Raw genomic sequence first — 23,192 nt, 5'->3', positions numbered from 1 at the left:
TAAAGACGTGACAAATTGCATTTCTTCTTACAGTTTTGGATATAGTTTCCCTTTTTTGTCAACTTATATTTTATCAGAAAAAGGTATTCAATTGTATAACGATTATCTATTCGAGGGGTGTCGTAACCGGATTCTGCCAACTACACTCACCACCTTTCCCCCGCTCTACTTCAATCCGCCTGCCTTCCACCACAACACGTCAAAGAATGGTTGGCAGAAAGATTTTGGGCTGGATCAAAGAAAAGGCTCTCGGCCCATCAATCGACGATGACGAACCAGAGACTATCGGAGACGCTTGTGATATTTGCCATTGGAATGGACAAAGCAACTATCATGTATCCGGCACCAACCGACTTCGCGAAACAAGGCGATCGCTGCAGCTTCAACCAGGGCAACGGACTCTTGAACTGTCTCGTTCAGCAAGAGAACGTGGATGTATCTGTTGTGCGATCTTGTGGCAGCTAATGGAAAAGAGCCTGCTCGGTGAATTGCACGGCGCAGATATTTCCATCAACCTTTCTTCGGCCGGCTACTTCACCATAGAGTGGAGATATCACTTCAACGACTCCGTTACCCAGAACTGGATGTTTGCCCTGCCAGATCGCTGGGAAGAGGCAGTGAAAGTCGTCGCCAAGAAGCACAGATGGATGTATCTTCCGTTGTACAACATGCAGAAAGAAACCACACTCAGCCGCGATACTTCGTCGGACAAATGCCTCTCATGGGCCAAGGCGCAGCTGGACAAATGCGTTAAACATCATAAGCAGTGTGCAGATACCATTAGCAACTTTCTACCGACGCGACTTATCGATGTACAGCCACTAGGATCAGAAGGTGACGTTGTTCTTTGTAACTGAAGCGATATTCCAGCGGGATCTCCGTATGTGGCCTTGAGCCACTGCTGGGGACCTAATGGCAAAACCCAGATCAAGTGCCGAACGGTGTCTGGCAATCTTTCTACGCAGTTCCATCGAATCCCTTGGTCATCATTATCGCAGACATTCCAAGATGCAGTCGACTTCACCCGCAGACTCGGCATGCGGTTCTTGTGGATCGATTGACCGAGATCAATACGATTCTGGGCCGCTATTCACTAGAGCCTGGACATTTCAGGAACGCCTCGTATCACGCCGCGTGCTGGTATTTACAGCCAACGACCTTGCGTGGGAATGCAATACTATGCTGACTTGCGAATGTAAAAGAAACGACATGGATATTTCAATCAAGTCAGATTACAGCAAGACACTTGAGGGCACAACTTCCAAGTGGTACAAGAAGAAGCAGGTCACCGCTAGAGAAGACTTGTGGTGGACTCTCATTGAGCAATACTCGCGACTTGGAATCACAGACGCCACTGACAAGTTACCTGCTGTCGCCGCCATTGCCCAACAACTATATATGACCTCGCGGCAGGACGAGACGTATTGTGCGGGCCTCTGGTCTAGCTCATTCTTCCAAGACATGCTTTGGGTAGCTGATATCCAAGACTATCAAAATCGCGCTGCCCGACCGAAGAACCCAGATCCAAATGGACCTAAGTGGTGGCCGTCTCCAACTTGGTCATGGGCCTCTGTTCAGGATCCTGTCAAGTTCCCCGGGACTACATACGGTATTAAGCCAAACGTGGAGCCAGTGGCAGAGTTTATCGAAATCGAGTGCCGCAATTCAGATGGCTAGGCGTTTATGCGACCAGACGAGTCTACCTGCTTCCTTACATTACGTGGCAAGACTGCTCAAGCACGACTCCAAAAGACTTTGAGGGGGGCAACAAATGTGCTATTTACCGTCCAAGTAGGAGACACAGGCCGTGAAAGCGCCACTGCCTACAACAGAAAAACTGATGAAGACGCAAATCTCGATGGCATCGTAGATACGAGAATGGTCTTTATGGATTATGATCCGTGGCCGCAAAGTTTCTTCGTGCTGCGTCCTAATCCCAATGGCGAGGCACATGCAGGTCCAGATGAGAATTTCGGCGCCTCTGAAGGTGCAGACAATGATTCTGGGGAAAACGACGTTGGCTCTCCAGTAGATGGCGCCGAGATGGATGTCGAGCTGATGGAGATTGCGGATCTAACATACAAAAGAGACATTACCATCCACAAAAAGGACCGGAATCAGGCAATTTTTATGATTCTCAAGGGAAAAGGTAGCGATGATGATTGTCAGTACGAGCGGCTCGGCCTTGTCAAGGTGTCATATTATACCGATGAAAATTTCGTCACGGGGTTTCGAGACGCAACTTCGGAACAGCCAAAGAGGAATTGTGTCATTGTTTAGTCTCACCTTGAAAATCTTGCCAAGACTTCTTGGTGAGGCTTCAGACTACCTATGGACGAAGTATTACAGAGTTGAGAACGATAGTAGCTTCATCCATTGCTCTCAAAAACCACGAGGTCAGTTCAATCTCATCCGGTGACTATTTTATCTTTAATTGCCTGGCGGAAAACACAGTTGGACTAATCTTGCTGCCCAGGCGACTTTTAGACCCGACTTTTAGACCCGACTTTTAGACCCGACTTTTTGGGAAACCAACCTGCCATTTAATTCCGACGTAACCATAACGCTCAATTCAAGCTCGGTTTTTTTCTCAAGACAGATAATGGAACTATGAAACTCGGGGGGTATGTTCCATGTGCTTGCTCCGTTCTCCTCCAAAGTCAACACACGCTGGCGGCTCTGTGCACGTCTTTGAGAACCGCAGATGACTATGTAGCGACCAATCGTTTTCGATGTGGTGTGACTTATTCAAGATTCAGCGCCCGTCTCATCGCCTAAGAAAGTTGTGACTTTGATTGAGATAAAAAGCTCGAAAGTCCATCCGCTGTCTCCTTTGCCGTGCGTACCACAAGTCTAATGAGGGGCATGTTCGACCATCGTGAGCGGATTCGAGCCGTCAGCGGTCTTCAAGTGAGCGTGAGATTTCCGCTTGATAGAAGCTTCGTCCACCGGCCGGGTAGAAGACAAAGTAGTGGAGTAGAAGGCAGGTAGGTTTGCTGCTGCGATACCTCTTTGTTGGTTGGACGGTAGCGATACTGCCATCGACATAAGAAGACGACATCTCCTCACTGAACAAAATTAGATTAACATTGTCCACTCTCACTGATGGATATGATAGTGAATCCCAAAACTCTTCCAGTACTAGGAGACGCAAGGTTTCAGTTGTTTCATAGGGTCCAAACGGGGTTGTGATAGTCGATCTGAAGAAGTAGTCTCCAGAACGGGTCATGGCCACCAAGGTTGTATGGTGTTCCAAGGCAGTGATGAACACGATCGCGGCCTCGGTAGTTTTTTCGGAACTGGGGAAACTAAGGTTTCGTTTAGTTCCAAGGGATCTAACGGAGCTGTTTCGCTAGGCGATTCGTACAAACAATCTTCAAAACATCGATCCGTTTGCGCTTCCCTTGGCTTTCGTCATCTGACTCTTTTATGGGCAGCACATGTGGCACCTTCTGTCGTTCGATGACTCGGGCTCACTGAAGCTTCTGCTCCATGTTTCTCATGACGACAAGGGAAAGACGGCAGACTTGAAGACGCTCTTCTCCAAGAAGGCACAGAAAATAGCAAAACCAGACTTTGGGACAAAAAGACCGACGGAACCAATACACGATCTGATTAATTGTTGGCAGCAGCCAGAGAAAGCACCTTCTCACAGGGCTGGGGATACCAAACACAACAGAAGAAACTTAGATCGTCCGACCATTATAAGGACCACGGCGCGAGGACAGGCTACGGAATCATTTGATCATCAAGCTGAGCCCGTTTCCCTCAAGGAATAAGGCCCTCGTAACAGCTAGGGTCATTTCGTCGCGAAAACATGTCTTGAATCTTCTATCTAGTTCCGAGAAATTCCTCCTCTTTTATATTAGGAAGCTGTTGAACCCAGCAACCTGATCTTGAGAGTCCTGGAGGCTGAGCCCAGTCGAGGAGAGCATATCCGAGAGTGCGAGGAGCTTCCAGCGGGACTTCCCATGTCACATGTACTCAGACGCCAGTGGGTATGGAGGAGGATGCGCCATCATACAACCCAGAAGAGGGCTCTAGTATCTGGTGCTGTACGACTCCTTGCTCCATCTCCATTTCATCTCCATACATCGAAACTTGTTTGCTAAGTCTCAACAGCCAAACACATAGACACGCATCTCCACCTCCCACCTGGGCACATTTTCGTTATGGACGCCACAATGCCCACGCCAATAGATCATGGACTATAGAACGTACAAGAGGGAATTGTACCTCAATTGTTAAATTCTGCCGGAGGCACAATCACTTCTTCAAAGCGCAGCAACAGTCCACCGTGTATACTGACCACAAACCTCTCAAAGGGTTCCTGGAGTCCACCAGTCACGAAGGTATCTACACCGGATAGGTCTCGGAACTGAGACTGTTAAATCTGGGCATCAAGTACATTGTGGGACCTCGGCTCCTTTTTGTGATGTCAGGGCCGAAATGTCCAGCTTTGTCGTGTGCTGCCTCCAGGGTGTGTCGGACCTCCTCCTCTCTCAGGCATCTCACCCACCTTTCAGAGCGCTCCCAGTACCAGAAACTTCCATCGTTCTACTAAAGCTTCTTGGCTCTATTTCTGAGGCAATGCCTCTCATGTCGGTCCCCATCCAAGGTCTCACAACCCATCAGGTTCTTCACAACGTCTCCGTACCAAGGGTCGTCAACCCATTCTCCCAGAAGCCGAGTCAAGCTCCGCTTAGTCACCAATGGTCAGACTCGCACGAAATCGTGTCGACAAGCTGTTTGAACTGAGTCAAACTGCATATGCAGAAAGATTTCTACAGAGTCTAGGAATAGGCCAATCGAGGTTCGTGAGAACGCCTATCGAACTATCTGTTTTGTCAAGCATGATTCCAAACGAAATGAACTCAAGGACATTTGGAATTTTAACGACAGCCCATCAGACAGCAGCCCTGTTCCGGAAACGTCTAAAAGATGCCAATTATATTATATCACTTGCCTCCTAACGAGCTCTATAATTTAACTCTAAAGAAATCTGCTGCACTAACACTAGCCGCCGCCGAACCAAACGGCAGCCAGCTAATCGTTAATAATGAGACTAAGAGTTGCTCGTTATCTCGTCTAAATTAACTTTACAACTAAATATACTACAGATTGGTGTTGGGAGTTCGATGTACCTATGCGATGACTCAAACGCGGCCGGAGTTGGCCTTCGCGATGTCATCGCTTTCCCACTATTGTCACAACCCCTCGGCCAATCACATAGGTCAAGAAAAACGATTCCTAGGTACAATATTATAGGGGGACCAAGGACCTGGCCATGATCCTAGGTGGCCACAGAGATCGAGGGGATGACGAGAAAGGTAGCTATCAATTGATCACGGGGCCGGTCAAATCCCGTTATCACAATTACAGATCCTATTTCCGACGACGATGAAATATCAGAGCTCAAAACTAGTTCATCCAGTTTGGTTAGTGACAAAGTCGACGAAGCTGAGAAGGTGTAAAACTTTCTGTGTTGTGCTATGAAGAAGGAAAAAGCTAGCTGCAAACAGCGGGTATTTCTACTTGATCCGAGGTCAACATTTCAGAAAGTTGGGTGTTTAACGGCTGTGGCAGGAGCAAATAGAAGATAAACTTGACCAAGGAGAGTGGTCACACAGATCCACGTGACAACTCGACAGTTAAGCAGCATGTGAGGAAAAGGTTAAAAGGTGCCAGCGGCGCTACCCATTCCGTGCCCAGTGGCTCGCTGAGCATGAGCCAAAGATTCCTAAAGCCTAGCCGACCTGCGTCTACGAATACATTGAACGGTGATTCTTGACCTTGACCACTGATTTTACATTTTCTTGGATTCGTTTCGTCAGCTCTCTGGTACGCTGGAGCAGCCTCATTCGGAACGAATTAGATTTGGAGTCGACTTGGATCTCGAGTCATTTCAGTTTTGTGGCTCAATCTCTCATCCAGGTGCTATATTAGGAAGTTGAACGAGTTTTCCGGACTCAAGCTGTATCTTGCGGATAGAGAAGGCGTTGTCATCTGGCGGAAGCTCGATTTTGAACCACATCATCTGCTCAACTCGACAGACGAGGAAGAACTTACGATAAACGCCTCTGCAGACGCAATCTTGCATCCCTTTCCAGCTGGCTTGTTCATCTCCTCTCGGGCTTGTCGTCATAAATCCGTCTCTTTCGAACAACGGCATTCTCATTGCAAACTTTACAAAATCTGCCTATCACAGCACCGTCGTAGGCAGTTAGCAACTAGCGTTTATGGCAAAAGGTTTCGAGAAGCAACTCGGGCTATGTAATACGACGGATTCTTCCCAGTTTTACGAGGATAAGTCCGTGTACGACGCGTTGCAAGATGCGAACAATTCCCTGTTTGATCAAATCGGGTAAGACGAATTGTAGCTCGAAACCGAAGTGCGGAGCTAGAAATGGCATCACGACAACAATGGAACGGAATCGGGATCGTCTTCAGGCTTCCAGCTCGCTCCTCTGGAAGGACGTGATCCTCCACCCGGTGTGATGTAAGAAATAAGAGTTTCGTTGAGTAGGTGAGCAAAGTAAGTCTCCCAGGATGATTGATATGTCAAAAAGAAAAAGAAAAATGCGAAAGAAGAGTAGACGAAAGCGAGAAGAAAAGAAATTAGGCCGCACAACATTTCCATGGTATACATATAAAGCTGTGAACAAATCTTTTATGATTTCGCAATCTCATGCCGAATGAATTCTATTTACTCCAACCGATGCTGTCGTTCTGTTTGTGTGAAATGACGCGGGAGATTCCAGATCTCTCATATTCGCTCTCTTGGGCTTCTTCCAACTCCAGGCTGACTTTGTGCCGTCTCGGGTCCGACTAGCAACATGATGTGGCAATAAAGAAAAAAAAAGTAAGAAAAATAAAAGAGAATTGAGTGATGTATGCCCATGACCATTCCTTGCCCTTTGCCTCTGCCGTTATCCTTTGCCTATGTTCCGTCTCTTTTCATCTTGAAACTGTCTTGAGGGTATTTAATTCCGTCTGCTGGTACGATGCCGCCGCTCGCGCGAATGCAATGGTGTTGATTGTCGTCGACTTTTATCCTTATCCTTGTCCTTGTCCTTGTCTCTGTCTGATTCTTCTCGAAGAGTGAGGCTGACCTCGGATGGTGCAATTGAGGGGTTCACAAGGGTACTGCTCCCGTCGTCGTCTTCATTCGCAGGCAAAGGCGTTGCCTCAATCTCGAATGGGATCTGGCTGTAGCCGAGAGCTCTACGCTCGCGCAACTTGGGCGACTTCTCCCCCAGCCCAATCTTTGACGCGGCCCATGTCAACCAGCCTTGGTTTGGCGGGATCCATTGGCCAATGTTGAGGGTATAGTGTCTCTGGTCGTCGGGCAAATTCAGCCAGACGAATTCCCTGTTGCTGTTGATTCGGCCCTCCATGACAAAGTCGCCAATTTCCTCGGGAATCTTGAGTGCCTCGGCGACGAGGATGGGTTGATATGCTGGAACCAGGAGATGCAGCCGCGTTGGGCGCATGGGATGTCCTCGCCGGCGTGCCTTGTACTCATTCTCTGAGATACGCCGTCTCGCTGCAAGCATAAAGACGAATGCTGAGTCAATTTGGTTTGTGTAACCGCAGAATCTCGTGCCCAGCGGCTTCTCCTCAAGGAGATGAAAGAACTTGGGATACCAATCGTCGTCAGGATGCCAGAGGAAGAACCAGTGATTTACCGCTGCGTCGTCTGACGTCTGCATGAGCCGCTCTCGAATCATGCTGTGCACATAGTCGGGAAACTCCTTTTGAGCGATGAGAGCCGTTTGCGCTGCGAGGCTGACGGAAATGTTTTCTAGTTTGGCGGCGATGAGCTGTAGTGCCTGGACTCCTTGATACGTCTGGACCATGTTCATTCCGATCCTGACTGTCGTCGCAATCATGCTAAAATACGCAAAGATTCTGGCGCTGTCGCACATGGACTGGCCCATGACCTGCATGGCGGGGATGAATCTGTTGAGGCCATCGGCCATCTGGTTCGCGCGGGGGGCAAAGTCGTTGACCCTGCCGGCCAGCTCATTCGCCTTGGACAGCGTGTCGCCAATCTTGATGAGTCCATGGCCGGCCTCGATGGTCTTGACGATGGGGGCCGCATTGGCAAAGAGCTTTGCGGCTGCTCGAATGGCCCTGCCCTTGATCTGTTTGTCCTTGAACACATAGGAGAGGAGGTCTTCGCCCATGGTGATGTGACCGATAGTTTGGGTGCCTTACGATATGTACGATGCGTGTGTGTGTATGAAAGAGAAAAGCAGATCCAGGGGTAAGACGGGAGCGCAAATGCAGAACAGAGAGCAGAAAAAGGAACGACGGCAAGGCTCCGTAATCGCGGGGAGATGGAGCAAAGTATGAGTCGCAAGCAGTCAGTCATACACGCATCACGTCGTGAAATCGAGCTTCGCGGCCCAAAAAGCGTGCAAGAGATGCATCTGACCGTCGACGCTCCACTTTTGCTCCCTTGCCATTAGCTGGTGCTCTGTGCTAACAAAAGCAGCCCTGTCGGTTCCAGTGACGTGGCAGAGCAACCCCCATGGCTATCGCTGTTGGAGTGGAGGCATTGCTTGGAGAACTGGAGCTCGTCCTGCAGCTTCTCATTGGAGGATAACCAACTGTCGGTCTGCAGCTTTAAGAGGCGAAAAAGGGTCAGGTCAGGGGGTGAGCATGAGAAGCTGGTGAAGCTGTTGGACCGTATCCGGTTCGGGGATAGAATGAGAAGGGCTGATTGATGGTGCGTTTGTTTTTTGCAGTAACAGCACGAGACTAGAGTGAGGCGAGGCGAGGCAGACAGGGTTTCTCCTGAAGATCACCTGGAAAGTGAGTGTGTGTGCCTGGCGAGAGCCGGGATATCCTCGGATCGTGGTGTTTTAGCATCGATCCCATTTGTTAGTGTAATCGCGTACAAACGAAAAGTGAGTTGATCGAGACTCATGACAATAAGCTGCGTCTCATGACTTGCAGACAGTCGAACAGTTGCCGTCATGGTCAATGTCGCTGGGAGAAGTAGAGGCTGCGCGACGTGTCGGAAGCGCAGAGTAAAGGTTCGCTTGCTACCTGTTGATACTCAACTCATAATGAGAGCTTCAGTCCTTGTAACTCATATCATCCTTGTTCTTGTAGTGTGATGAAACCCTCCCAGAGTGTCTGCGATGCCTCCATATGGGCTTGAAATGTCCTGGAGCTCGAACAGACGCCTTCTTCGTCCACGCAGTTCCCAACGCTTCGTTGCGTGATTCTTCTGATGCTCTCACAATCATCAAGGTGAAGCATGAGCCATCGCCACAGATCAGCGCCGTCAATCTTCATCTCTCGCAGCTGCCAAAGTCACAACCATCCCCAGCCGGTGCCTTCGATCAGCTCTTCGTCTCTCACTTTATCGACGGTTTCTTCGGATCCGTAAGACCGCCTCTACCAATACCTGGAGGTAGCTCCAGGATTTGGCTGCACGAGCTCCCCGATTTCCTCGCCTCGCCGTCTCTGTCGCCCGTTCAAAGCTCCATCCGAGCTGCGTCGATGCTCAGCTATGGCACCGCCGTTGGAGATGCGTCCATCAAGACCGAAGCTTGCCGATGGTATATGAGGGCGCTGCAGAGCCTGCGACTTCTACTGGGCTCATCTTCTCCAGAGACTTCTGTGTGCGCAGCCGTCATGCTCACTCATTTTGAGACGTTGGCGGGCACTAGTCCTAGAGCATGGATCAAGCACATCAAAGGCGCGGCTTCGTTGCTGGAGGCGCAGGGACCCGAACGCTGCCAAACCGGATTTTTGCACCAGATATTCAGTCATCTGCGGCTTCAAACGGTGTGTTTTGTTTCTCTCTTGCAGGCTTGAGTCCTCTTTTGACGAGGAAACAATGCTAATGCCGTTGCACTGAGACAGTTCGTAGCGTCAATGGCCGAGAATGAGCTTCACCCCTTTGCCTCGCCAGAGTGGATGATAATTCCTTTCAAGGACCACCTGAAACTGATTTTCGACAAGCTTGTTGACATTCTCTTTGCTGTTGAAAGATGCTTGTCAGTCGCAAGCCGTCTAATCACATCCAAAGCCGACAAAGCACACCAGCTGAAGCACAAACTCAACATCCTCATACAGGATGCACGGCTCCAGATCCACCAATGGCGATTGGAGGGACTTTTGTACGCCTTTGGGCAAGAACAACAAGGACAAGAAAAGCCCGCTCCTATCCTTGATGCTCATCTCGACGCATCTGATCCACGTCACTTCATGCTGCCATATACCGACATTCCATCAGCGGCATTAGTCACACTCTACGATACAGCCAACATCATCATGCTGCGTCTATTGTGCCTTGTTTCCCCCACAGCAGCCTCGTATAACTCGCGAATCCAACATCATACAGAGTCAATCCTATCCGCACACGCAATGACGAATGCAGCACCTAGTGCCGTAACGGGTCGCAGTTCCATCATGATAGTCCAGCAGCTGAAGACCGTTACCTTGTGGAGTCCCTCTTCGAAACAGAGAGCCGTGGCTGTCGAAATCCTCGAGGGACAGACTAGCCAAAACAGAGGCTTTGCCGACATATCTGCGCCATCTCACGAATATTTTGCTGATGTGGCGGCTCACATTTTGAACAATTACCCCGTCGAATGAAGGCAGTGAAACACATCAGCTGTCACGTTACAAAACCACAGAGCTACAAGAACCCAAACTCCCTTTGTTAGATACCGGCTCGATGGATCCGTCAACTAGTCGACTTGCAATTTCTCCGAGAACGATATTGAGAGGTGCAACCTACGGCATCGGGGATGGCACTGCCACCGCGAGTGGCTTGCCCATCGCAACACTAGCCAAGTTGGTAACTCAGCGTAACCTTCATCTGTGCTGGAACCTAGGGTGCGGAGAAATATTCCATTGTTGCCACCGGCCTGGGCTTGGTCCTAAGAGACAAGCACAGCCGTTTCCCTGAATCAAACTCAATGTTTGATTAGGCGGCCTTGTGATGAATCTCTGGCCTATGCGCATCGATCCCGAAGTCTTGCTTGGCTCTGTTTGGTTAGCTTTGCGATTTAGCGGCTCCACCTATCATGAAGCTCTCCCGAGATTGATGCGGCTTTGGTGTAGTAAAGCCGGCCTGGTGTTTATGGGCTCTGGATATTGCACCACCAGAGGAAAGGAATACATATATCTCTCTGTTCTATGTCCTTCTTGCCCATCCCTTTGTATCTCCAGTAATACAATACTGAGAGGCATTTTCCTGTAATTCAACACTCAAGCCTTGACACCCTGTCGATCACCATGAAGATTGCCATTATAGGCGCTGGAATTGCGGGATGCGCAGTGTACCTCGAACTGAAGAAGCATCTCCCCAAGAGCAATTCATCCACTGAAGACCACGAAATCACGATATATGAAGCCTACGACACAGGCAAAGATGTCACGTCAGACGATCGAGAAGAAGGACCAACACATTCGTCCACGCTCATCGTCGGCGGCGGAGTGGGCATCGCACCCAACGGGCTCGGTGTACTTCAGCGTCTCGATGAGGCCATCCTCCGAGATGTGACACGCCATGGATATGTCACAGCACGATCCAACATGAAGAATAAAAACGGGAGCTTGCTCATGTCCATTGACGCCAACATCTCGACTACCAGCGAGTCAGGCAGTGAGCCGAAAAAGCTAAACATGGTTGCATGTAGCCGTCATGCACTCTGGAGATCACTGCGTGCTCGCATTCCGGACGCTGCCATTGTCAATAAGCGAGTGTTGCAAGTTGTTGCCAACCCGGAAGGTCGAAACATTGTCCAATTTGTTGACGGAAGCGACCCTATAGAAGCAGATTCAGTGATTGGTGCCGACGGTGTCAAGTCAATCGTCAAGAGAGCTCTATTTCCCGAGGCATCAGAGGATCCATATCCTCCCCATTATGAGTGAGTAACAAGTACACAGTATTCGTTATATGCATCATCCCATACTAACTGCCTGTGTTTTGCAAAGGGGCCTTGTCGGCATTGGAGGCTTCATCCCAGCAGCCGGCCTAGAAGAATTCGTAGAGAATGGGTCCATGAACTTCATCTTTGGAGGCAACGGCTTCTTTGGATACTTTTTCTCGGACAGCGACCCTTCGGATCCCAACCGCGAATCTCCTTATGCAGTGTCTAAGCCGGGTGCGACTCTGGCTTGGTGGTCCACATACGAAATCAAAGAGTGCCCGGATCGCAATACTCTCGACATGGATGCCGTCTCCAACCGGCTGCGTGAGAGACACGCCCAGTGGAAAGATCCAGTCATTCAGCGAGTCATCAAATCTGCTCGAGTCACAAACATGTATCCCACTTGGACGTCGCCACCGCTGCCAACCTGGGAGCGTGATGGAGTTGTCCTAGTTGGAGATGCAGCTCATGCCCTCCCTTCGAGTTCCGGACAGGGCGTCTCTCAGGCATTGGAGGACTGCGAATCCTTTGTGATGTTTCTGGCACATCAACTTGGCCGAGCAGACTCAAGCGGCTCCGTCACTAAGAAACAAGCCGTCACCAAGGCCGCAAGGCAATACATCAACCTCCGCAAGCCGCGTGTCACAGAGATATTGGAGAATGCACAGAGGATTCAGAATACCAAGCGCGACATGGGTATCATCCGGGAGTACGCAATGTACTCAGTCTTTAAGCTTCTTGGTAAGTAAAACGTTGTCATTCCGAGGAATCACTGTTGAGTTGCCGCTTACAATCTCCACAGGCTTCTTCCCCAACATGGCGGCGAAACCGTCGCGTCAAGTATTCGAATACAATGTTGCCGAACAAGCTGCTCAGGTGATTGCAAGTGACAGTTAGCATGTCAGAAGCACGTATTCCCTCTCGTAGACAACGAAACAGCACGGCATAGCTCGGAGTCGGAAATGAAGTTGTTTCGAGTCGTTTCGGCTCGGGACTGTGTATAATAGCACTTGGGGATTTGAAAGCGTCGCATAGTTGTATCATTTGGAACCCTCCACTTTCTTCAACCGCAATAGGAAAGAAAAAGAAAAACAGTGCTGTAAACTCCACACCCAATCACCGTTAAAAGACAAGCTTGCCAGGCTGCTCGTCAAACGGAGTGTCCTCTTCAATCTCGTCATCGTCGCACCAAAGTTTGATACCGACCACTTGGCCGTCCTTTTCAGCCAAAGCAATCGCAGGCGGCCCGCCAATACTATCTTGACCAACTGGTAGATGGAATTGAGTCAGCAATTGTCCTCGGTCATCAACCCTGAAACCAAAACTTACAATGGAGCCCTCCCAAAGTAAAGCCGTAGTTTCTGATACGGTCCTCCGCGTTAATGGGGTTATCGTTGAGGGTGATCATCTCGAGATACCCGTCATATCCATCATCCTCGGTATATTCTCCTTCTGTGATGGCGGCTGCTGCGTCGGTTGTGAGATACGCCGTGGAAATGACATTGAAGAGGCCGCCATCGTCGTAGTAAGTACCGCCATGCTTCCAGGTTACGCCTTCACCCCACTCGACAGAATCGTCAAACTGATCTTTGAACATTTGCTCCCAGGCCTGCCACGCGTCAAGGGAAATGGCAAAATCGAGCTCAGTGTTCTCATCCAAATCTGCCACCCACCGAAGGCATGCTTCAAAATCAGCATTTCCCAGCTCCATTCCAGGAACCTTTCTGACTTCTGCTTTCCAGATGCCGGGTTTGCAATTTGAGATGCCAGAGTGCTGATAGGTCAAGTGTTCCCACTCTTGGCTGTCTCCTGTCATGGCAAAAGCGATGCCATCCGGGGGGTTTGCAGGGACAATGACATAGCGCGGGCAGAGGCTCAGAAGACTGGAGAGACGATCGCCTTCGTCAAACTCGCCGAATTCTTCGCTATCGATCTCACTCATCTTGGCTGCAGAGGGTAGTTGTGGCTGGAGAGGAGCTGATTCGGAAGTTTCCGTCAGTTGTGAGAGACTACTGGCTGGTTGGATTTTGGCGCGAGTGAAAGCAGACCAGAACTGGCGGACAATCAACCCTTTTTAAATCGCTGCTCTCCACGCATCAGCAACGGAGCTTGTATGTCGTTCGTCGTCTACTAAGTCGGCTATTGCCTAATTGGTTCAGTGGACATCGATGGTCAGCATGGATACGGGGCAAGATGTTGAACTAATCGAACTGATCCCGGACGAACCGTTTGATAGGCGTGGGGTCAAGCCATGTGTAAGCAGGGACATCTTGATTTCTTGTCATATTACTGCTGAAAGAGGCGCTGTGTCAAGTGGAAATAGTTGCCTGTTAGCTTGTGAAAAAAGGTCCAGATGCTCTCGGCGGAGGTATAAAAGCGAGTCGATTGTTCATGCTGCACGGTTAAGTCGGCCGAGGGTTTTGCGCGGGAATGCGGAGTAAGAAGGAATTGAGTTGAGTTGAAGGCATCGTGAAGAAGAAAAGCTGTAGGCAATTGTTGCTCTGTGGAAGAGAAAACGAGAGTTTGTGCACTCGGTAAACATCATCTCAGTATCGATAAGCGATCTGCCTCTCGATTGGCTCATCAAGCGATGATGCCGTCATTGAACTTGGCTCCTTCCCGAGCATCGTTGAAATCAATTTTAGTAGTTTAGGGTAAGACATCAAGGTGTCGGCGGCTTCGACAGTGTAAACGCGCACGCTCGAGAGAAACAACAATAAACAATGTAGCGTTGAAAATGCACGCAATTGAGATTGTGCAAAATTCATTCGTGAATTGATTGATCATCCCACCTACCTGGTATAGCTAGATGGAAGTTAATTTTGGTTCAATATCAATCGCCATCAAACGGTGGTTAATGAGGTCCATTTAGCGGGCTTCTGCCTAAGGCTGCCTGTTCAAACCCGCACTTCAGTGAATCGCCCGAATTGCATCATCACCATTTGACCCTCAGCATCACATTTTGATTTCAAGCTCCAGTTTTTGGATACGAGGCACAAGGTATTTGCAACCATTTCTGCCTGGTAATTGACAACTCAAAGCTAACCTCGTCTCTTAGCTGCCAATATTCGTTTGATTCTCGCCACCCAAATTCACGGCATCTTTCACTCCTTGCTCACCACCATGAGCCATGCGAGGATCAGTACGATGGATGCTCCTTAGTGACCTCCATTTCAGGCATCATGACCGGGACCGGATATGGCAGACGGCGAAATGGATCGTGGCTGAGGCGGAGCGAACCAAGGTCAAGCGGATGGTGATTTGTGGTGACCTGCTAACGAGCCGCAAGATGCACTTGACACATGTGTTGTCTGCGTGCTATCGCTTCATCGGCCGCCTTATCGACGTCGTGCCGCAAGTCCACATATTACTGGGTAACCATGACCTCTCCTATCGCCGTGACTATGAGACCACGGCCCTTGCCATCCTTGGCATCAACCGCTTGGCTCCGTATGTGTCGTTGCATAGCGGGATTGCTCACCACGAATGGGACGGCCGGCGCGTCTTGCTATTGCCGTTTCGCGAGGACCAAGAAGAGTTGACAGACGCTGTGGCTGCTCTGGGTCCCAACGAGGCGAGCAAGACGGTTGCTTTTGCCCATCTCGCAATCAACAAGGCCATTACACAGCGGCATGTGGTTAGTGCTGGCGTCGACAAGCCTCATGTGACGAACTCTATAACGTACCGGGGCTTAACGGGCCCGGATCAGTTTGCCTCTCTAGCTCGAACCTTTACAGGGCATTTTCATAGCCACCAAATTATTCGCAACAATGTTGACCTACAAGGCAGCATCACTTACCTGGGCTCGCCCTTGCAGTTGAGCTGGGCAGACCTCTACGATGAGCGGCGGGGCGTTGTCTTGTTCGATCCAGAAACGCTTGAGCACGAGCTGCTCATCAACCCACATGCTGTTAGTTACACAACGGCCGACATACAGCAAGTTCTTGACGGCCAAGTCAGCAAAAGTGCCGTGACTGACAAGCATGTCATGCTTGTTGGCGAACGTAACCATCTACAGTACATCACGGCTCGTGATATGCTGACCTCACCACAATTGGAGGCGCGGAGCGTGCGAAAATGGACTCCCGCGGGATTTGCCCTGAACGCCGACTATACGTCATTCGGTAGCCTAGGAGCATCGGTCCCGGAGAGCGATGCTGCTGTGCAACTCCCACAGACATTTGCTGGAGACGAAGAAAGCCCAGATACGACGAGACACGGCGTTTCAACCGATGCTAATGTCGAATCTCCGGCTGCAAAACTCGACCTCGCTGCAGAAGCTCGCAAGTATGTCGAATCGTTGGAATTGAACGAGAATTTTCTTTCGCGCCGCGATGAGTTGGTTCGAGTTGGCCAACAAATAATCCAAGTCTCTCGCGAGATGACAGATCAGGATGAGGAGCCCGAGCTTAACCACCGAGACTTTCTTGAACAGTCATCTCAAGCTGTCGGGACAAAGACTGCTACCGAGTTGGCAGGACCCTCAACTCACGTCTTCGTTGCTGAGCCGCGTAAGCTCACAATCACCAACTTTCTTGGCGTGCAAGGAACTATCACTATTGACTTCCGAAAGGATCTCCCACGCGGATTGGCCTTCCTAGTGGGAGACAATGGTTCTGGTAAGAGCACGCTCGTCGAGGCCATGGTTTGGTGCCAGTTCGGGCGGTGCATTCGCAGCGGATTGCTTGTCGACGATGTCATCAACGATAACGCGGGAAAAAACTGCTCTGTCATCTTAGAGTTTGCCAACGGGTACACCATCGCGCGGCATCGCAAGAGCAAGGTTTACGGCAATCGCGTCATTGTCTCACTGCGAGGTGAACCACAGACGCAACTCGAACTCCCAGACGCACGCACGACACAAGAGGCCATCAATGAGCTGCTTGGCACCGACTATGAGACATATGTAAGAACGGTCGTGTTAAGCCACGAGAGTGCAGCGAGCTTTCTTAGCTCAACACCGGCGCAGCGGCGTAACTTGATTGAGGCATCTCTTGGATTGTCGATGCTGGACCAATGCGGTCAAGTGTCAAGATTGCTGCTCAAAGATATTGGTGACGATGTGAATGAGGTGCAGAACAAATTGAAAGGCTTTCTCACTCGCATGGAGGACATAGAAAACCGGCTCGCAGATGTGGGCCGAACACGGAAGCGACTACAAAAGGACACAGAAGAGGCTGGTGCATCTCTGGAGACGGCTCTTCAAGAGCTTGCGGCTGCCGAGCTACTGACGAATAGAGCACAATCCAGCGAAGAGAATGCACCATTTGGACACCAATATGTAGAGATCACAACGTTGCAAGATCAAGTCACTACTGAGTATGTGAACTTGCAACGGTTGGAGAAGTCGTATGCTCGAATACAGAAACAAAAACATACCCAGCCGACGACACGGCTTGCACAGCTACAGCGGCAAATAAGTCAAAGGCTGGAAATTATGGCTGATACTCATCCTGTAGGCCTGAGCAAGCTGCTACATGCAGCGAAGATGTTTATCCTCCGTTTCCGATTAATAGCTGTCAGGAGCCTCTTGCACATATCCGGAACTCCAAGCGACACCTCTCAGGGAACCAGCAGTCAAACTCATAACGAAAAGACAGCCATCAACAGTCTCAGAGTGGATATCTCTAATATCATGTCGCGGCTCCAGCGTCTACGACACGAAGCCGATAGAATCATTGCACTCGAAGAGCTCGCTATTAAGAAAGCTGTTACGATCAAGAAGCAGCTCACGCAGGTCATTCAGGCTCAAAAGGCATGCGACGAGAAACAACAGTGGTTTACGCTCAAGAAAGAAAAGTTAAACATGAATACGGATGTCTTCGCAGACGAACAGTCACGTCTCCAGTCGCTACGCTCAGAGCACGATGTGCTGGCCACTACACATAAAGAGCTCGAAGCTAACCGCGAGCTCTTCGACTTTTGGTCCTCTGCTTTGGCAAAACGCACTCCTCGCGCCTCTACCAAGGCGAAGACGTCGGCCAACTTCCGCGACCATGTCCTAGGAAAGACAATTTCAGAGCTCAATACGCTGCTCGTCCAGGTCCTCACAATGCTGTATGAAGACACACGTCACGCGCGAGACATGGCTACAGGAATGCTGCGTTCGCTGTTCGACTTTGATTCTGTGAACAGCGCTATGAGTTCATCCTCCTCATCGGGACCTGTCCTTGATCGTACCCTTGCTGTCAACGCCTCGCTCGCCTACGGTAAGCGCTCTGGTGGTGAACGTAAGCGCGTTGATCTTGCGCTCTACTTTGCTCTGCTGCAACTGTCATGGGCCAGAAGCGCTCACCGAGCTCACTACCTACTGGTCGACGAGGTCTTTGACAGTCTAGATGAGGCGGGTCAAGCGGCTGTAGTCCGGTGGTGCGGGCTCATGTCGCAGACGGTGGGCTGGGTTGTAGTGATTACGCATAGCCGATTCTTGGTTGAGCGAGATCTGGGGGAAGATGCAGACAAGCTCATGGTCATGAGAGCAAGGATGGGACAGAAGGGGACTGAGCTGACTGTCGATGGACGAAGGATTGGAGTTGAAGACAAGAGCTGAGATGAGAGGTGCGATGGTTCGATGGCTTGCCCATCGCCGACGGCTCGATGTAGAATGCCTTGTTTGCAAGCAGGTCGGCGTATTCTTGTTGATCTGCCGCAGTCATGTTGACGGCCTGTGCCCAGTAGGCCTTGTCGGCTCTGACAGCTTTATCACATTGTTTGTGAAAGGCTTTCCATAACAGGCAAGCAGAGGACAAAAGACCGAGACCCAGAAGATTTTGAACACCCACGCGTTAAATTATACGCCTTGTTCATAAGTATCCACTACTATAGCTATAATTTCGCTACTTTAGTATTTACTACTATATCTACAATCCCCCAATAGCTACTATTATATCTATATTCCTTCAATAGATGCTACTAAATCCATATTTCTTTAATAGCTGCTACTATATTTATATTTCTTTAGTAACTGCTACTCTAGCTATGTAGTAAAATTCGGGTGCTGGCGGAATAGGTGTTCCCCTACAAAAGCACAGGCTCCTTATTGAGCTAGTTGGGTGCCCATATTACCAGATGCATGCACTTATTCATTTTGCGGTCTCACTTTTTCTGATCTCCGCTTGACAGGATAAAGGCGAAGATGTAAAAGCCATCGTGATACTTGGACGTAGAGTGCGAAACATCTCTGCTCAACACAGTGCCTCTCGCCATCACCCGGAGCTCAACGTCAACGCACAACAACAACTAGAAATACAAAAGTAAAAATAGCCGCTGCTATGTAAGCTTCCGTCTTCGGTTAAAAGACCGCGTGAGGTAGTAACAAAAGCAAGTTTATAATAGTCAAGTAAAATCCCACGACACCGCATTAGAGCGGCAGTAGTAACGCATCCTTCGGCATCCTGCGATGGCTTAGACTTGCCGACAGCCGTGAAGTAGACCACTTCGTAAATATCGTGACTGCTATTGATGCCCATACAAAACAATCATCTATAAAAGGGGCAAGTCCTTGACTAGATGAAGATGATAAACCACAAGCATAAATATCATCCATTCACTCTAGTACTATATCACTACAGCTTCTCACTTCTTGCTTCCCAAGACCATCTTCAACAAGGTATGCAAGAGAACTTGTCCTGTAGATAGTACATTTATACAAGTGCAATAACTAATTAACGTTCTCAGCTTACCCAATATCAGAACCATGTATTCCTCACATGTTCTCGTCGCCGTCTTTGGCCTCTCTGCTCTGGGTTCTGCCACACCTCTCGTCACCCGTCAATACCCAATCATCTGCACCAGCGCCGCCGGCGAAACATCCAATACTCAAGCTACCATTGCCATCGAAGCATTTTTCGGTACAACTTGGGGCCAAGGCCAGCAGTCATTCCAGGTCAATCCCTCAGGCTACAAGCTCACCGTCGAGGGCGCGACAATTGGCGTTGGCGTCACTCAGGCTGGTACAGGGGAGAGTCTGGACATTGGCGTCCCAAACTTGATTAATTACTGGAACGCTATTAATGCCCAGTGCTCGGAGCAGACTGGAGGGTTGGCGTCTGGATATGTTGTTCTATCTGAGGATAGTAATTATGCTGCATACATTAACTAGTAAAGGGGTTTGGGTATCACGATTTTATCCAGGATATTATCCAACCAGTTTTCGAAAGCCAATTTTCACACTTTCATGAATGAATAAACAGCTTGTCCTTTACTACATTTGAAACGTTTGTTGAGACTTTGATATAAGACTGTAGCTTATACTGGCTGTAAAGTAGATCCAACAAGCCGGGCTGCCATGGGTAGTATAGGAAGAGATTCCAAGATAAACTATAGGTAGTAGTTATAGGTAAGAAATGAAAACCTGAAGAAAGATAAAATAGAAGAATTATGATAGTATGAATAAAATGCAAAAAAAGAAAGCGACAGAGGCAGGGTTCGAACCTGCGCACCCGAAGGTATTAGATAGCGAGAATCGAATTGATGATTCAAGTCTAACGCTTTAGACCACTCAGCCACTCTGCCTGATCCGTGTCGTGGCTGAGCCAAATATTCGCCTAAGAGCCTTTTAGCAAAAACGGAAAGCAACGCAATGCTTCAAGCAGTTCGGTTGATGAAAGAATATTGATCAAAAGACAAATCCATCTATAAACGCATTTCAATTAGTTTCAAACAAATAGCAAAAAATTATTTTAAGAGAGCGCGCATAAATCCATCCCGTTAAAGCCTATTTCCTGTCCTTCTGCTCGTATTAATAGCGTATCTTTCTCAATCTAGTTATTCTTGAAACGACATCCAATCAGACGCATCGTCATATCACTGATAGACGTTTGCCCAAAAGTCGCATCGAGTTGCATTAACCTTGCTCGCCGCCTGAACAGGTCCCTGAGCAGTAATATTCACAATAGTGCTGTGGGCTCCAAGATGAGGAAAGGCCTTGTGGTTGCTAAACTCGGGAACACCGCCCTGGACAAAGGTGATGATTGCGTCCTGAAGAGCATCCTGAGCCTTGGGCCATGGAGCTGGAGTGGAAGGATCGTTGAAAGTGTACTGGAGATCTTGGATGTGGAAGCCTGGAGAGACACCAAACTCGTCTGCATCACATGGTCTAATTAGTCAAATGGCTCATAAAGAGAGGGTAAGTGACACATTAAATACTCACAAGCATATCCGGTGTTCTGGACGGCATGCCCAATCCAATAATAATTGCAATCAATCACAGCCTCACTCCATAGTTTCATCTGCCTGGTGTCTTGGTCAACGTAGCCCAGTGAACCATCAAACTGCGGAGGATACAGGGTAGTGACAAGCGTGTCGACATCCTTGCTCGTAAGTCCGGCAAACGATCGGTTAGTCCAAGTCTTGAACTCAGCATCAGTGGCGATGTTAGGATCAAAGAAAAAGGCGCCCTCAAACATATTGTGGCCGGCCAAGACCTTGACAGACTTGTCAAATTGTCCCTCCTTGATCATCTTGGTAGGAGAACTAGTGATGTATTTACCATCAACGACAGGCCCAAAGATGTATGTCGTGGTGGGAGCCGCTCCAATTTGCGCAGCATTGGCAGCAATAACAGCTTGCGAATCCGCAGCACGAGCTTCTTCCAGGCTGCTGACGTTGAGGTAAGACAGAAACTGGCTATAACTGTCCGCTGCAACCTGCATCGTAGGGATAGTGGCCGGGCTTTGCGCGATAGCCTTAGAAAACAGACCTGCCCCCTTACCGTTCTCTGCAGTCAAGTGGAAGAGGACGGAACCGCCACCGGCAGATTCTCCCATGATGGTGACCTTTTCATTGGAGCCTCCAAACAAGTGGATGTTGTCTTGAATCCATTGCAGAGCAAACTTTTGGTCGAGGAGACCAGCGTTGAGATTGCCGTCCTTCTCGACATCAGGGCCGCCTAGGAATCCAACAGCGCCTAGACGATAGTTGAGAGCGACAAAGACGAGGCCGTCATCGGAGTTTGCGGCAGCGTGCTGGAAAAGACCAACTGGGTCGTAGCCGGGGTTGGGAGTTCCAGTCTTGGATCCAAGGACGAAGCCACCTCCGTGAATCTGTTGCAGACCACGGTCAGTAAAGATTGATCAAGAGAATTGATCACATTTGAGAGGGAGATAAAGGTAAATTAAGCTTACCCAGACAAGGACAGGGGATCCTCCGTCTCCACATGCCTTCTCCCCAGCCTTTTGTAGTGTCTTCTTGGTCACATGGACATCAAGGAAGAGACAATCCTCGCTGGCACCTTTATTCCAATCAACTGGTGGTGGCTGGCCATCTTGGATGCTCGTTTCCCAGATTTGCAGGCTAAAGGGGTTGGCAGGGTTTGAATACTCTCCAATTGGACCGTATGCGTCGCCCTGCCAAACTGGAACACCCTGAGGACAGAATCGCAACTCAGATCCTGTTTGAATGGCTGTTCGGTTGGTTTTCGGCTGAGCTGGAGCGCGGAATCGAAGGTCCCCGACGGGAGGTTGAGCGTATCGAATGTTTTGGAACGTGTACAATTGGTTGGTGCTGTTGTATGAGAGAGCTTGATGAAGTTCCTGTGACGGAAATGAAATATCAGTGGATTTGTAAACGTAGCTGACTGTGGGAAAAGGTTTGACGAACATATCCCAAGTCAATAACTGGGAGACAGCTGGAACCAGTGTTAGTTGGAGCTGCATTGGCTGTTAGAGCAGCCGACAGAACGAAGCTGCCAAGGAAAACTTGACGCATCATGAAGATGGCGATTGAAACTTGTTGGTCGAATCAAGTCGGAATGCCAGAACAAAGAGATTATTAATGTGGGTGCTGAATCAATTGGCTGGTTGTTTGGTTGTTTGAGTTGATGGTGATGCCTTCTTCCATCTCTATCATCACCAGACTTTTCCAACTTCTTATAATCCATCTTCAACATGTCTTCGCCTCTCGCGATTTCAATACCACGACGAAAGCCTCCTACACGATGGATCACATCCAAAAGTTCGAGGCTGTGAAATCCAGGCCCTTTCTCAAAAGAGTAGTGTAAGTTGCTGAATTGGCATAAACCATGCAGTCGGGAATCATGTTGCAGTTGTTCAGGTCCTTTGTCGGTTCAATTGCCGCTCCGTTCAGGAACAGGTTCCATGTCGTTGGGTAAACAACAGCCCCCATTGTGCCGCCAACCGATCAACACCACGTTGTTACTCCCCTTCTAATCCCAGCATCCTCCAATCATCTCACACATGGCCTTGAAATCTCCCTGCGGTGTAATGTTGGTCCGACTTGGAGTTACTTGGAGTCATTCCCGAATAGGAACTGTATGTCCCAGAAGCGGTCATT

The 23,192-nt window shown here is 49.3% G+C and overlaps 10 protein-coding genes and 1 non-coding gene across 11 annotated transcripts; 7 read left to right on the top strand and 4 right to left on the bottom strand.

Annotated features, from left to right (window-relative positions):
• Positions 1-15: 15 nt before the first annotated feature.
• V8C40DRAFT_251892 (uncharacterized protein) lies at positions 16-1,447 on the top strand (the record flags this gene model as incomplete). Its single annotated transcript, XM_083217268.1, has 1 exon — positions 16-1,447. A coding segment is annotated over exon 1 (647 nt), but the record flags the coding sequence as incomplete, so codon positions are not given.
• A 16-nt stretch (positions 1,448-1,463) lies between these two features.
• Positions 1,464-2,376, top strand: V8C40DRAFT_65639 (uncharacterized protein). The gene is made up of 2 exons (XM_083223249.1): positions 1,464-2,312; positions 2,368-2,376. The coding sequence occupies exon 1, from the start codon at positions 1,684-1,686 to the stop codon at positions 2,278-2,280; it is 597 nt and encodes a 198-aa protein (XP_083070508.1). The 5' UTR covers positions 1,464-1,683; the 3' UTR covers positions 2,281-2,312; positions 2,368-2,376.
• A 662-nt stretch (positions 2,377-3,038) lies between these two features.
• On the top strand, positions 3,039-3,820 carry V8C40DRAFT_251890 (uncharacterized protein). Its single transcript, XM_083217267.1, has one exon. The coding sequence runs from the start codon at positions 3,441-3,443 to the stop codon at positions 3,777-3,779; it is 339 nt and encodes a 112-aa protein (XP_083070507.1). The 5' UTR covers positions 3,039-3,440; the 3' UTR covers positions 3,780-3,820.
• Positions 3,821-6,524: 2,704 nt separating this feature from the next.
• V8C40DRAFT_251889 (uncharacterized protein) lies at positions 6,525-8,427 on the bottom strand. The gene has a single exon (XM_083217266.1). It carries the CDS (start codon positions 8,187-8,189, stop codon positions 6,984-6,986), a length of 1,206 nt encoding a protein of 401 aa, XP_083070506.1. The 5' UTR covers positions 8,190-8,427; the 3' UTR covers positions 6,525-6,983.
• A 339-nt stretch (positions 8,428-8,766) lies between these two features.
• On the top strand, positions 8,767-10,940 carry V8C40DRAFT_65598 (Zn(II)2Cys6 transcription factor domain-containing protein). Its single transcript, XM_083223247.1, has 3 exons — positions 8,767-9,044; positions 9,124-9,804; positions 9,883-10,940. Exons 1-3 carry the CDS (start codon positions 8,985-8,987, stop codon positions 10,615-10,617), a joined length of 1,476 nt encoding a protein of 491 aa, XP_083070505.1. The 5' UTR covers positions 8,767-8,984; the 3' UTR covers positions 10,618-10,940.
• On the top strand, positions 10,941-13,002 carry V8C40DRAFT_65612 (FAD-dependent oxidoreductase). The gene is made up of 3 exons (XM_083223248.1): positions 10,941-11,897; positions 11,965-12,641; positions 12,703-13,002. The coding sequence occupies exons 1-3, from the start codon at positions 11,263-11,265 to the stop codon at positions 12,795-12,797; spliced, it is 1,407 nt and encodes a 468-aa protein (XP_083070504.1). The 5' UTR covers positions 10,941-11,262; the 3' UTR covers positions 12,798-13,002.
• A 20-nt stretch (positions 13,003-13,022) lies between these two features.
• Positions 13,023-13,842, bottom strand: V8C40DRAFT_268359 (uncharacterized protein; the record flags this gene model as incomplete). Its single annotated transcript, XM_083219951.1, has 2 exons — positions 13,023-13,168; positions 13,230-13,842. 2 exons carry the CDS (start codon positions 13,840-13,842, stop codon positions 13,023-13,025), a joined length of 759 nt encoding a protein of 252 aa, XP_083070503.1.
• Positions 13,843-14,848: 1,006 nt separating this feature from the next.
• Positions 14,849-18,838, top strand: V8C40DRAFT_65572 (P-loop containing nucleoside triphosphate hydrolase protein). The gene is made up of 2 exons (XM_083223246.1): positions 14,849-14,900; positions 14,959-18,838. Exon 2 carries the CDS (start codon positions 15,031-15,033, stop codon positions 18,448-18,450), a length of 3,420 nt encoding a protein of 1,139 aa, XP_083070502.1. The 5' UTR covers positions 14,849-14,900; positions 14,959-15,030; the 3' UTR covers positions 18,451-18,838.
• Positions 18,839-19,467: 629 nt separating this feature from the next.
• On the top strand, positions 19,468-20,046 carry V8C40DRAFT_65570 (uncharacterized protein). The gene is made up of 2 exons (XM_083223245.1): positions 19,468-19,509; positions 19,593-20,046. The coding sequence occupies exon 2, from the start codon at positions 19,597-19,599 to the stop codon at positions 19,999-20,001; it is 405 nt and encodes a 134-aa protein (XP_083070501.1). The 5' UTR covers positions 19,468-19,509; positions 19,593-19,596; the 3' UTR covers positions 20,002-20,046.
• A 266-nt stretch (positions 20,047-20,312) lies between these two features.
• V8C40DRAFT_t161 lies at positions 20,313-20,414 on the bottom strand. Its single transcript has one exon. It is a non-coding gene; the product is annotated as a tRNA-Ser (tRNA).
• Positions 20,415-20,497: 83 nt separating this feature from the next.
• V8C40DRAFT_65565 (Alpha/Beta hydrolase protein) lies at positions 20,498-22,725 on the bottom strand. The gene is made up of 4 exons (XM_083223244.1): positions 22,500-22,725; positions 22,025-22,432; positions 21,052-21,943; positions 20,498-20,983 (listed from the first exon to the last, which is right to left on the bottom strand). The coding sequence occupies exons 1-4, from the start codon at positions 22,608-22,610 to the stop codon at positions 20,706-20,708; spliced, it is 1,689 nt and encodes a 562-aa protein (XP_083070500.1). The 5' UTR covers positions 22,611-22,725; the 3' UTR covers positions 20,498-20,705.
• Between the last annotated feature and the right edge of the window lie 467 nt (positions 22,726-23,192).

The sequence above is a fragment of the Trichoderma camerunense genome (genome assembly GCF_050948025.1).
Source record: "Trichoderma camerunense strain CBS 138272 chromosome Unknown V8C40scaffold_15, whole genome shotgun sequence".
NCBI classification, from domain to species: Eukaryota; Fungi; Ascomycota; class Sordariomycetes; order Hypocreales; family Hypocreaceae; genus Trichoderma; species Trichoderma camerunense.
Note: the sequence above shows the minus strand (reverse complement) of the source record. Positions and strands in the feature narration are given on the sequence as shown.

Bases quoted from the DNA above. Each gene is read 5' to 3' on its own strand.
- V8C40DRAFT_65639 (XM_083223249.1), top strand. From the start codon at position 1,684: ATGCGACCAGACGAGTCTACCTGCTTCCTTACATTACGTGGCAAGACT.
- V8C40DRAFT_251890 (XM_083217267.1), top strand. From the start codon at position 3,441: ATGTGGCACCTTCTGTCGTTCGATGACTCGGGCTCACTGAAGCTTCTG.
- V8C40DRAFT_251889 (XM_083217266.1), bottom strand. From the start codon at position 8,189: ATGGGCGAAGACCTCCTCTCCTATGTGTTCAAGGACAAACAGATCAAG.
- V8C40DRAFT_65598 (XM_083223247.1), top strand. From the start codon at position 8,985: ATGGTCAATGTCGCTGGGAGAAGTAGAGGCTGCGCGACGTGTCGGAAG. The intron at 9,045-9,123 runs GTTCGCTTGCTA...TTGTTCTTGTAG, and splicing joins GTCGGAAGCGCAGAGTAAAG to TGTGATGAAACCCTCCCAGA. The intron at 9,805-9,882 runs GTGTGTTTTGTT...GCACTGAGACAG, and splicing joins GTCATCTGCGGCTTCAAACG to TTCGTAGCGTCAATGGCCGA.
- V8C40DRAFT_65612 (XM_083223248.1), top strand. From the start codon at position 11,263: ATGAAGATTGCCATTATAGGCGCTGGAATTGCGGGATGCGCAGTGTAC. The intron at 11,898-11,964 runs GTGAGTAACAAG...TGTTTTGCAAAG, and splicing joins CCATATCCTCCCCATTATGA to GGGCCTTGTCGGCATTGGAG. The intron at 12,642-12,702 runs GTAAGTAAAACG...CAATCTCCACAG, and splicing joins CTCAGTCTTTAAGCTTCTTG to GCTTCTTCCCCAACATGGCG.
- V8C40DRAFT_65572 (XM_083223246.1), top strand. From the start codon at position 15,031: ATGCGAGGATCAGTACGATGGATGCTCCTTAGTGACCTCCATTTCAGG.
- V8C40DRAFT_65570 (XM_083223245.1), top strand. From the start codon at position 19,597: ATGTATTCCTCACATGTTCTCGTCGCCGTCTTTGGCCTCTCTGCTCTG.
- V8C40DRAFT_65565 (XM_083223244.1), bottom strand. From the start codon at position 22,610: ATGATGCGTCAAGTTTTCCTTGGCAGCTTCGTTCTGTCGGCTGCTCTA. The intron at 21,944-22,024 runs GTAAGCTTAATT...GGTCTGCAACAG, and splicing joins GATCCCCTGTCCTTGTCTGG to ATTCACGGAGGTGGCTTCGT. The intron at 20,984-21,051 runs GTGAGTATTTAA...CATGTGATGCAG, and splicing joins CCAGAACACCGGATATGCTT to ACGAGTTTGGTGTCTCTCCA.